The sequence below is a fragment of the Patagioenas fasciata genome, chromosome 1 (assembly GCF_037038585.1).
Source record: "Patagioenas fasciata isolate bPatFas1 chromosome 1, bPatFas1.hap1, whole genome shotgun sequence".
Lineage (NCBI taxonomy): Eukaryota > Metazoa > Chordata > Aves > Columbiformes > Columbidae > Patagioenas > Patagioenas fasciata.
This window is the reverse complement of record NC_092520.1, coordinates 188903405-188915866: the sequence shown is the minus strand read 5'-3', so window position 1 is coordinate 188915866 and position 12462 is coordinate 188903405. Positions and strand designations below refer to the sequence as shown.

General features: G+C 39.6%; 1 protein-coding gene across 1 annotated transcript in view; it reads right to left on the bottom strand.

Moving 5' to 3' along the window:
• The window catches only part of CFTR (CF transmembrane conductance regulator), an 88341-nt gene that overhangs the window by 42596 nt on the left and 33283 nt on the right, over positions 1-12462 (bottom strand). The window contains exon 12 of the mRNA XM_065833028.2: positions 1031-1125. Coding sequence (XP_065689100.1) covers positions 1031-1125 — 95 coding nt within the window. The remainder of the gene's footprint in view (positions 1-1030; positions 1126-12462) is intronic.

Genomic DNA, 12462 nt, shown 5'->3' with positions numbered 1-12462 from the left:
TATTGCATTTCAAAGGAAAATTTAAGTGGGTTTTGTTGGTTGGGGTGTTTTTGCTCTGAAAGCTTTGCCTGCTTCCTCCCTCCTCTCTTTCTTATCTTACCACATAAAACAGAACCATCCATATGGCTCTGCCTTCTCACAAATCCACTAGAAAAATCCCCACAGAAAGCCTCTCTGGTTTAATGAACCCATCTCTTAGCCTCACAGGGACACACACATTTTTCATGGGATGCCAGTGTAGATCACCATTATGTGATTTTATTTCTACCCAGCATTTCTGAGCATGGGAACCAGAACAATTTGCACTTGACACAGAAATAAATGGGGCCATTTACATAGCAGAGCTGTCATTAATGGATTTCTGATGATAGTTATGTGATTTCACTGAAACACATAGCTGATTTGTAAGACAAAAACACCTATGTTATTGTTCTGTAGACCTTCAAAATTACTTACTAACATTGGAAGGGCAAACAGAAAAGGTCAGACCATTACTCATAGGTACTGACTAGCCATTGCTTTCCATGTTTTCTTTTTGCAAAGGAAAAAGACCAAAACTACAAGCAATGGTTTTTGGAAAACGGCATTTTTCTTCATTTTTGTTACCTGCACGCAGGGAGTATGTCAGTAATCAATATATAAAGTACATCGTAGAAATGTCATAGCAGGGAAAGAGCCTGGAATATTTCTTATTTGCATCTTTGCATGGGCTTCTTTGCTACTAAGCAAGCTGCACGTACAGGTTTGAATCTTTAAACAGCATCTTGCGTCAGGGAGGGAAAGATTCATCTTCAGCTAAGCCATAGCAGGCATCTGACATCAAATGTTTAAAATACAATAGATAAATATGCAGATGTATCACAAACACAATTGCATAGCAAAACTCAGATTTCTGATAGTAAAATCAAGTTCCTGATATACCTGGAGGATATTTATTTAGCGGGACTTGATCCGCATATATTTAAGTGCTTAGTCATAATACTTTCCTTACACATGAAACAGTACACAACTTAGAGAGCAAAATACGCACCTTGCTAGTGAGATTCGTGCTCGCTGGCCTCCACTCAGAATGATTCCCCCTTCGCCCAGCACTGTATAATCCTTGTCTGGGAACTTGGAAATGTCCTGTTAAAAATTTTTTAAGGAACAGACATGTAATTTCCATACCCAGGAAACTCAAGTTACAGACTGTATGGAAGTATAATGTACAACAGGTTAGACAGAAGTTGTAAAATATATATATATATCCCACAGAGGTTTATTTCTTTCACTTATTTATGTATTCAGAAATGGTGATAAAAATTCTATCTCAGAGAGCAATCAGGAGCTGCAAGACCTCAAGAACAAATATTTGTCTGAATTGCTAGATCTCCATAAAGCAATACAATACAATACAATATCAATCCAAGACATTAATTGTTCGAGTTTTCTGTCAAATAGCAATGATAAATACATTTGCCACTGAAGTTACGGAGAGAGTAAGAAGCAAATTCTGGATCTGAGCTCTTCAAATCTCAGATGAATTTATACTTCACACAGGTTCAATTAAAAAGCCTTGCCAAAATTCCAAGCCAGGAGTGCCAGGAATGCTCAAGGTTTCCAAAAGGCTTGGGAGACAAGTTCCACTGCTTGATCTGTAAGTTACTTACAACTCACGACTGTGCTAAAAATGAATCTTTAGCCAGCAATTAAAACAGAAAATACCATTTCACTCTCATGTGAGACAGAGAAAAGAGAAAAGGACAGCCTCATGGAGTGGCAGAGATGGCCAGAAGTTTTCTTGAGAGGAGTATTTAGCACCAAAACTGAGCATGCACGCGAACCACAATAATTCATGGAAGTGAAGACATGGAGAATGGCTTGTGTGCCTAAAGGATGCCTAGTTTTTTCTACTTTTACAGTTGCCCTAATAAAATTATTAATTCTGCCTTCAAGCCTTACCTGGCCTATGTCCTTAAGCCAACATAGGGAGACCACTATCACTGCGATGGTGCTGGTAGTTTCAGGGGACTTTTCCCAGATGGCTGGATGACCTCCCTGTGCCCCAGGGAGCCTAGTTTTCCATCAGGTATGACTCCAGGCCGGTTTGCCATGGGCCGAGCTGGAAACCCTGAGTGTCCCAGGATCTCCCTGTGCCTGCACTCCCTGCTCAGCAGCACCAGACCGTCATTCTTGCTGCCTCTGCACATCCTTCCGCTCCCAAGGCAGGGATCCCCCACAGCCAAGGAAGCTGACGGAGGTATCTGATACCAAACAAAATTTTCTCCAGTGTTTCCATGCTTTGCAAAGATTTTCCTTTTAGTGCAACTTCTGGGGGAAAAAAAAAGTGGCATGCAAAATGCCTGAGACAGGGAGATTCTGGGAGCAGACTCTAGGCAGTGCTCTGGAAGAAGCAGCCTGTTTTGGGGTCTCTCTCCCCCAGACAGCCGAGGGGCACGCAGGCACTCCGCTATCTGCACACACTCTGCAGCACCCACAGAAACCCTGCAGCTTCTGGGAAAATTACTGGAAGACACATGAAGCACTCCCAGAGCAATACGACCTGGGATTCTAAGTTGAGCTGCTCTCTACAAGTCCACATTTCAGACCATGTCAGATATAATCCAGTTTTTATCACCCCTGCTGTGATTTTGATGGTTAATCACTCGCTGTTGGGCACGCTTTTGGCATTCCAAGCCACTGAGGTTTTGCAGAATAAATAAATAAATAAATAGAAAACCTTCCAGAGAAATGTTTCCCTCTTCCTTCCCTGTAAATTGCCCTGACCTCAGGAACAGAGTGAACAATGCTGGTCAGCCCTGGATCGGTGACAGATGAAGGGTCCAGCCACTCAAGGACTAGAAACTGGCTGCCTGGTCCGTCAGGAAATGAGAGATTCTCCCAACTCTTTAATTTGATAATAGCATTTACTTCCTGACTTAGAGGATTCTGACCTTAAAATCAAGATGCTCTTATGTATGGAAAATCTATTGCAGGTGATTTTGAAATGCTTCTCATGTTAACTAATTATTTCCCTTTTGGAAAAGGAGAGCCACACAAGCAAATCCCTGGTACTAACACAACAGCTCAGGTATTTGCAGATAAAGGGATGTGAAAAGCAGTGCCAGCAATATTTTTAAAGGAAGATTTTCAGAACATGACAAAATTGCCTTCCTATAGGTCATGAAGTATTTAGAGAGAACATGTGAAATTCTGGCATAAAAGCTCTTCTAGCATTTATTTGAGATTACTTGCTCAGATCACTTGTAGTTTCACTATGCATATGAGAGTCATGTTATTCATATGTAAGTTTGGCATTTACCCAGTATCTTCACGGAAATGTTGGGATTTGGGCGCTTAAGTATCTAGATATCAAAGCAGATTTCAACTGTTTCCCATTTCTACCAGTACTGCTGCCCGTAATGGTGCCAGTGTCATTGCTGTTTCCCGATTCAGCTACTTCTTCCAAAAAAAGCCCAGGTGAAGAACTGTGCCCAGCGTGTCTCAGCTTGCAAACAGGGTAAAATCCTGAAATTAATTTCAGGGCTCCCATTGTTTTAAATGGTGGTAGGATTTCATCAGATATATTTCTTTGCAGGTGTGTCAACATGGAATTTTAATCAGACTTTTAATGAGTTCCCCTTCTGCTCTCTTCTACCCTTCACCTCAGGATAATACATGGCATGGAACAGACAAAGAACTTTTCAGGCTGTAATTATAATAATTAAAAAATGTTTTGTAACTTCTTTCAAAGGCGTAAACAGAGTGATGGAGTCCAATAGACACACAATGCTATTTTTTGGAACAAGCACTACCTATTGTAAAAAAGTACATAGGGCTGGTCCAAATACATCCTTGCTGTCATTTTATGCAGGAAGTGAAATCAAGCCAGGGACAAACCTAATGTAACGATGCTGAACGGCACAAACCCCAGCATATTAGCAAAGTAGCCACTGGATTTTCTTTAGCATATCTATAAATGCTTAAATCGAGAATCTTATTGGTAAGTATTCCGAGAAGAAACCCCCCATAGTTCCCATGGACATTAATTACTTTCATGGCTGCTTCTAACATCAGGAGCTAAGAAATCTCAAGTTGCACATCCAAGGAGAAGGCACCTCTTTTAACATCTGTTTGCATTTTTAACACTGTAAATGTCACATTCATCTATCTCAGCAGCAAAGAGATGACCCTCATAGCACCTTGGGGCTTAGTATGGAAGAATATAGCCACGATAGTTTAAGGTAATATCTCTTTTCACGGTGAATGGGAAATATGGTCTCTTTATAAAAAAAAAAAAAGAGGAAACCTCAGAACAGACTTAATACTCCAAGTCTTTTCCGTAGAGATTGTTTGTTATCAAAATCATTTGATAAACCAATAGCAACAATTGAGATAATAAAGCACGACAGAAAATAGTTTCTAAGAACCAAGCCTTTCAGTAAATAGTTGCTTTATGTATCCAAGGCTACTCAAACTACTCAAGCAGTTCTAATGACAGAACATATGTATTTTACTTATGAGGCCCCTCTTTCATCCTTAAATATGCCCTTAATGATGTGGCTTTCGAACGTCCCTCTTCTGCCTTCCCTCCGAAAAGATAAAATAGTCATGAAACTGATGGAACAGAGCAGCGGTCTTGACTCTCTCCATTTCATCTTCACTAACCCTTTTCTCTATTCAACTTGTTTTTTCTACAGTCCCAGTTTCTTTATCATCTCTAGCCTACTCCTTTTTCTCATTGCCTTTAACATTTGGCATGTTTGTTTTTCCAGTTCTCAGAAAATCTTCCCGTTCACATTGCTACCTCCTTCTCACCTACCAAAGTACTCTCTTTTTCACCTTCTCACTGTGTTTTAGAGGAGCTGCCTCTGAATACACTTTGCGATTCCCTTTCTGCAGTATTGACTGTTTGCAATACATTAGAAGAAAAGTATTGAAGCCTTTAGTCTATCAAAATGCCAAGTAAAGCTGAATACAAGTTAAGCAGAAGCAGCATCAAGGGTTTCAACCAGGAGCTGCAATACTGTTTTACTCTATTTGATTTTTTTTTTTTAGTTGTAAGAGAAGAATTTACTGTCACTTGCTTTCTCACTAACACGATTATTTCTGTACTTCCAAGCAATCAGATTAAATTCTAATTTACTAACAAGGTAGAAATGGAACTGAAACAAACCTCCAGATTTTAATTTAGCGATTAGTAAACATCTTTAGTTAATGAATTTGAAATGTCATTTTGTAGAAGTCATAATTTTCAAATTGTCCTGATTTTCAGAAAATAAAATATCTTAGAAGTCAGACAGATTTAAACTAAACTGCAAAATTTGAAGTTTTAAAGTCTGGAAATCAAGTCTTGTGTTTCAGACTCATACTTACTAGTGAACAGCTCTGTTTATTTTTTACAGACGAAGAATTTTCAGCAATTTTTTATATCTTGGCTATTGGGTAACCACCTCTTCTGTTTGTTTCTGACCTTAAGCAGAGTGTCAGGCTCACCCAAAACTCACACAAATGCTGGCAAAGCTCACTTTCTCTATGGTGAAACATTCCCATGGAACAGATTCTTGAAACATGAAGTAGTCAGTATGCTGCATGTGGTTAAATGCAGCATAAGGGAAATAAATAGAAGATAAACAGGGAAATAAACAGAAGATAGGACAACATCCAAGGTAATCAGTCCAGAGCCCTGTACCTGAGACAGGGAAAGGGGTGGGGAAAGTTGTCTTGACTGAAACAGGTTTTTCACTAAACGATATCAACACAGAACACTGTGGAGAGGCTCTGTTAAACTTATTTACTTGATCACTGATAAACTTCTTGAAGTCAGCGCATTCGGGAGTTTGAGTCTCTTTTCTTCTCTAATCGAGGTGCTGCCCTGCTATAAAGAAACTGTTCTAGTCTATTTACTGCCAGTTCCCCCTGGGAACTCAGTGTCAGCATCTTCACAGCTGACCTGCCCATGATTTTGAGCCACAGACAAGAACTGCAGTTAGAGGAATCTGCTCATGCCAGTGGATCATACCAGTGCAAGGTGGAAAAAGTATAAGGCCAGCCAGCTTTCGAGCCCACATGTCTGATATGCAATGGTTGTAGTGGGAGATTTGATATATTATGTGGACTTTCTGCCTGAAAGAGGCATTTATGCTATTTTAGCTGTTTACAGTAGGATGAGATGAACTTCACCTTGACAGGCCTGTTGCTCTCCCCAGCTATGAAGACAGGCTAAGTAACTTGCTCTCACATAGTTTACACTGTAGACTATTAGGTAACTGAGCTACCTCTTAATATCCTCTTGTAGAGAATTACCTAATACAAAGCACTCAGTTCCAGACTTCAGCCCTTATTGTTCCTCTCTCCCACACACTTGGTAATCTCACCATATGCCTTGTGAAAAACAGGCACAAAAATCAGGGCAAAAAGTATTTCACTAACCTATAAGCTCCTACGGATTTAGTTACATGCAAAAAAACCCACCAACCAACCCAACCAACCATCAACAAACAAACCCCAAACTCCTACAGATAAAAGGGGCTGGAGCAGTACAGTGGGATGCAGAAGTATGTGCTTCTGTTTCAAGGCATCCCTGGGATTGCAGTGAACTTCTCACGCAGGGATGGATGTCATCCTTTGCAAGGAGACATCAAACACACAGGAAGACAAACCAGGGCTTGGCATATTGACTGTCTCTTCCTCTAGCTGTTCTCTCTGCAATCTAAGTTCTTAGACGAAAATGAATCTCCTGCAGTCCCTGTAAAACCAGCTCAAAACCACACAGGATCTGACCACAAATTTCTTTAGTACTATTATATTATTTGAGTTCACATGGAAACACTTCCTCTATTTGCATGTCATGTTAAACATTACATCCATGAGCAGCTGGTGGCTCTCAAATCAGAACATGTGTTTATTTTTAAAGTGGTAATCTCTTAAAGGTAGTTATTATGTGTTTATGGCCTCTTAGTTACCTATTGAAGGATCAAATGAACTAACCAGGTGGAAAAATATCTATCTTACCTTACAAAAAGCTTCAAACGGAAGTGACAGAAATATTGTTTCAAAACTAATGAATTACTGCACCCCTTCAAAAGGGATACGATGCTTGTTTATTTTTTAACAAGAATAACTATAATAAACCTGCTCCTGAAGTCTCGACGGCAGGAACGCATTCCCTTCAGATTCTTTTGTTCAGTGTTAACAGAATTGAGACACAAAGATTCCTGTTTAAACAGCCCAAAGGTTTCACCTTTTTTAACTCAGTAAGTCCTAAAACCAAACAAAAATCCCACACCCTGTATATAGTAGGTGATAAATACTGATTTTTCCAACCTAAAAATCTGAAAATCAAGCCATGTTCCTTCCCCATTTTTCATTACATCAGTAATAAGGATTCTGAAAACCCAGTTGACTACTCCTACAAATTGCTATTTATATCCATGCTACCCCTGCCATGACATTAATACAATCCTTCAACCTCCACAGAAGTTATGCTTGTGGAATTACTTCAAATTTAGTAGCAAGTTTCTGTAGACATTTAAACTCATTCAGTTCACATCTCCCAGTGGCTTTGGCTATTGAGCAATGAGAATAAAAATCAATGAATTATGCAGGATGATTTCTCAGTGTTAAATTTGTTCATACTTTGTCCTTAATCTGAAGTGCCAGGCAAAAGTTCATCTCCGGCTAATTGATTTTTATCATGAATGTGATGAAAAGTACTTGATTAAAAGGGTAAAACACCTTGTTTAAAAAAAAAAAAAAAAAGGTAGCATAAGCCAAGGCAGCACCAATTCATCTTATTTTTCAAGTACCTTGAAGCTTGGTTACAGGGACCGTCTGTGGGAAAAGACTTCAGAATTTGTACAAATCACACCTTGGTTTCTCTGTATCATAGCATGCCAATGTAAGATTTTAAAGGTAACAGATCTGTGATAATACCTGCACACTCAAAATTAAACCTATTCAAACAATTTATTTTAAAAAATATTCTGAATAAAGGACAAATGGCAAGGAATACTGATCTGTGCTGGAATGGTTTGATCTAAAAATTGAAAGCCTTCACTTCCGTATTTGTAAACTGGGACCTTCGTTTTAAAAGATGTCTGAAATTAGGTACTCACCCTGCTTGCTTGCTAAAATATTTGTTACTTTGTGAAGAGAGGAAAACAGGAAGAAGGCAGTGGAGAAGGAACAAGCAGATCTCCTCCTGTGCCTTTTTGTAAAACTTTTACTGTGATGTTTCACAGAGTGTATAATGTAATTCGAATGTATTGACATCCCCTTGAATTCAGCATCACACAAGAATACGGGCAATGTCTACACACTACTTATATCTCACTGCAGCCATGTTTAGTTTGTGCTGGGCTTTCAGAAATTATTTCTGCCGGTAAGGCTGTTTCTGTAGGAAATCAAGAACACCAAGGTATCTTTTAATTACAGTCCCTTTTTCTCAACTTGAAAGCAGTCTTTCTTCTGTTCTATCACCTCCCACTGCTCTTCTCTTAACCTCTGCCCATTTCCAAATCCCAGTAATTACAACGATATTGTAAAACATTATTTTACCTCCCCTGATGACCTACTTACGCTCAAAGGAAAAATATAATCAAGAAACATAATTATGATAAGTTCTGAATAATTTTACACATATAAAGCAGGCCACACTATCATAAAAATACACATATAAGCTGTACAAACAGAAATTTTAAAGTACCTTAGGCATAATTTTACTGACGCACATAGAGATGTATTTGAGAACCCTTCTCATGCTTCTTCAGTATTATACATCCATGCAGTGACATCCTGAAATTGTGACACCCAGTGGTACTTAAACACAAAGTTCCCTCACTGAGCCTTCGACACACAGCTGTCTTTCATTGTGGATCCTTCCAACAACTCAGATCTCATAGACCCACGCAAGGTTGCACTGCAGTGTCCGTTGCCCTTGGTATCACCACGTGCCAGATAAGGCTGCAGAGCAGAGCTGTGAGGACCAAGGACCATCAGTGAAATCTATGACACTATACGGCTGCCACATGTGTGCCATCAAGTGGGACGACACTAAGAGGAACAGCGTTAAAACACATGTTTTTCACACATGGACTCACCAAACCGTATCTACTTTATGACAAGATTCACTGCATCTCATCGGCCATCAGTCACACACCTACGTGATGGGTATTGGGTGAGACAACACCTATGTTATGCATGAGAAAAAGAAGATTCTTGACAGAAAGGTACACACTAATTGAGCCTGTAAACCCAGGCACAGATTGAGATCCTGATGTACTGTGCACTACACAAACTGTCCTTGCAGAGTATTTACGAGGGATGCAGTTCTCCAACATATCACAATTCTCTTGCTAATCTTCTGTTTCACAGTACAGTATCATGAACAGGTGTACTGGCACAACTGGAGGGTAGGTGAATTGCATCAAGGCAACAAGAATAAGAAGCTGACTGCAAAAATAAAACTGAGTAGACAAGTCAAGGAAGTACAACATGTAGCTACCTGAACTCTTTGGACTAAAAGATGTCCCATTTTACTGTTCAAAATGGCAATAAAACTACGTGAGCTCATTAAAAAAAAATAAAGAAAAGTGTTTTGATGCTCATAATGTTAGTTGTGAATATTCAAAATTAATTAGAGGAGAAATAATCTTTTAAAACTTCCTTTCAATGGTTCCATAGACAAACAGAACAAAATATAAAGCTGCAAGAATATCTTTTAGAAAAACATTGAAAGTGCTTCTTCTATCCAAGAAAAACCTACCAAAGCCCGCCTGTTTTTCAGGTAATTAATATAACCAGATTTACCATTCTTTAGGACTTTACAGAATAAAAATCTAACACATAACACATTCTAACCTCTAAATAAAGATCTGATTTCCTATAAGTGAATATTTTATTCTTGGACACCTATAAATATGGAAAGCTCTGTGAAATATTTACTTGCACTTTCCATCTTTCATAATTACTTTGAGATAAATTTCCCTCAAGTGTGTAGCAACTCTAAAGAGACTGTAAGTGATAACTGCTTAGTAAATCATCTACATACCAATCCAAAAAGTCAGGCAGAAAAATGTAGCACTGATTTTTCTGAAAATTCTCATGCACCTCAAATTATTTAAGTTACGCTTGCTTAATATCATTTGCATATCTCCATAGACCTAAAAGAAAGAGCAGAGCAAGTTGTATGAAGTCACTAAGCTTCAGTGTCCACTTCTGCTGACAGATGAGGACAGGCACTTCACTGTGTGTCAGGAAGCCCCAAATCTATGTAGATGGTATGACATGATCAACATGGCGCAACCTGTAGTATTTTATTTGCACTAATGAAGACAAAGGGGAAAAGACATCAAATTTAAGAATCGGATTAGATCTTCAGTATGCTTCCTTTATAGGGTGATGGTGGAGATGGCAAAGCAAAGGGGGCATTTTGCAGGTGTGTTACTTTCTGCAGCAGTAACTCATCTACTTGTCCACTGGGTAAAAGAAGATGGCTTTGTATTCCCAAAAAAAATTTTCGTGAGCATGGAGCTTGTAAGTAAATCTCACTTTGCCACTGTTAAGAGCTGTATGTTAACTGACTTTCAGCATATGTGCCATAAGGAAATGAGTTCTAGCATCAATCTTTGGTTTACCGTAAAGCGACCATCTAAGAACTAGACTCAGTAACAGGCCTACATTCAGGTGGACTATATATAACTACCTAGGGAAGCTGCAGAGAAGGGGGCAAAGTGAACTCCCTTCAGCAAACACCCTCTGGCACGTCTCTTTTCTGAAGAATGAGAACACACACAATCCCAATCCAACAAAGCACTAGCTCTTGCCATAATAAACCCCTAAAAGGTGACACTGGGGAATAAACAGGGAATTAATATTTGAAATCCATCCTTCGGTCTGCCATACTAAGTCCTGTTCGGTAACTGAGATGTGAAAGCTAACAAGACTAGAAAGCATAATAATAGCAATAAGGAAGCATTTGGCTTCCTTCCAGACCATTCTGCCTTCTTTTCACGCCAGCCCAATTTATTCAGCTTCAATCCAGAAGAAAATATCCTTATAAGTATCAAAGTTGATCTCAAAGAATGAGCCCTGCTAGGAGGTGAAGCATATCATTCTGCACAGAGCTGCACCAGCACAGATCAAAGCTGGCTCGATTGAGCCTGTTTGGAGAACAAAGGACCTGCAGCCTACGAAGACACCAAGCTGTCCTACCAACACTGAAACACCGAGGTGTCCCACCGACAGTACGCCATCCCACCAACACAGAGACAATGAGCCATCCCAGCAACACTGAGTCACCGAGCTGTCCCACTAACACCGAGACACCAAGCTGTCCCACCCACACCAGGACACTGAGCCATCATTGACCACCTTCTGCTCTAGGAAGGGGATGGGCTGGGAAGCCTGTTTGGACCAGGGCAGTTTCGAACTGCAGAAGCCAGTTGTTTCTTGGGGCTCTGGCATTAACCACAACTTTTATGACCGCAAAAAGTCTGACACAGAAGTTGTTAATTCTCCTGTCCTCAGAAGCTTTCAAAGAAGATTTCCAGCAAACCACAATCCAAACACAAGCTGAAATGACCATAAACACAGACAAAAAGATTACTTTATCACTTAACTGTACCCTGCTCTGAGATAAAGAGCAGTAACCTCATCTTATTTTTAAACAGACTGGCTATTGTTTTCTTGCTTGACTGGCATTAAAGGAAAATATGCTTCACTGTGGGGCCTAAAGACAGATCCTATTTTGCACAGTTAAATATTTAATGTTTTCATCTACATGCAGAATGCCTGATCTTAAGGCACAGTAATAAGGGTGGAAAGGTCTAAAATGCTGGCTTCTTTTGTATCTGGCAATGTGAAAAGTTATCTTTTCCTACACCACCCTCTGGCAACACCAAACACACACAAGGACATTTCCATGACATTGTACTAATTGTAGGCTACTTGTTACATAGATCAATCCTGCGGTAATTTCCAGTGTACCAGTTCTCAATGTGCACACAGAAAAACCCAACTTCAGTCAAGATTTTCCTCTAAATCATTCAGGTTTCCGGCACAGAGTTCAAATTATCCCTGGAGACATTTTCAAAGTGCAAAAGAAAGGAGGAAGACAGGTTAATTTTCAGGATTGTAAGGAAAAATTTCTTCATGGGGAAGAAACGTGAAAAAAAAAAAAACATTGTAAGAGCTATACTTTTTACATCATTTCTTTAACATTAATATGTTTACCCAGGTTTTTCACTAGCAAGGAAGACTGAGAAGGCAGGTAACTTACAATATGAGCCAGTTCCTGTTGTATAAACTACCAGATCCAGCACCATCAGTGTATCTCCCAGAGAGCTGGCAACAGGCTGACCTGCAGCACCACAAAACTGGGACACCAGTACCTTAAATCTCAGAAACATCGTGCTTACTTAAAGCTCCACTCCCTGAATTTTTGGGGAGGGGTTTCACTTGGGTTGGGTCACAGGTCTTAAG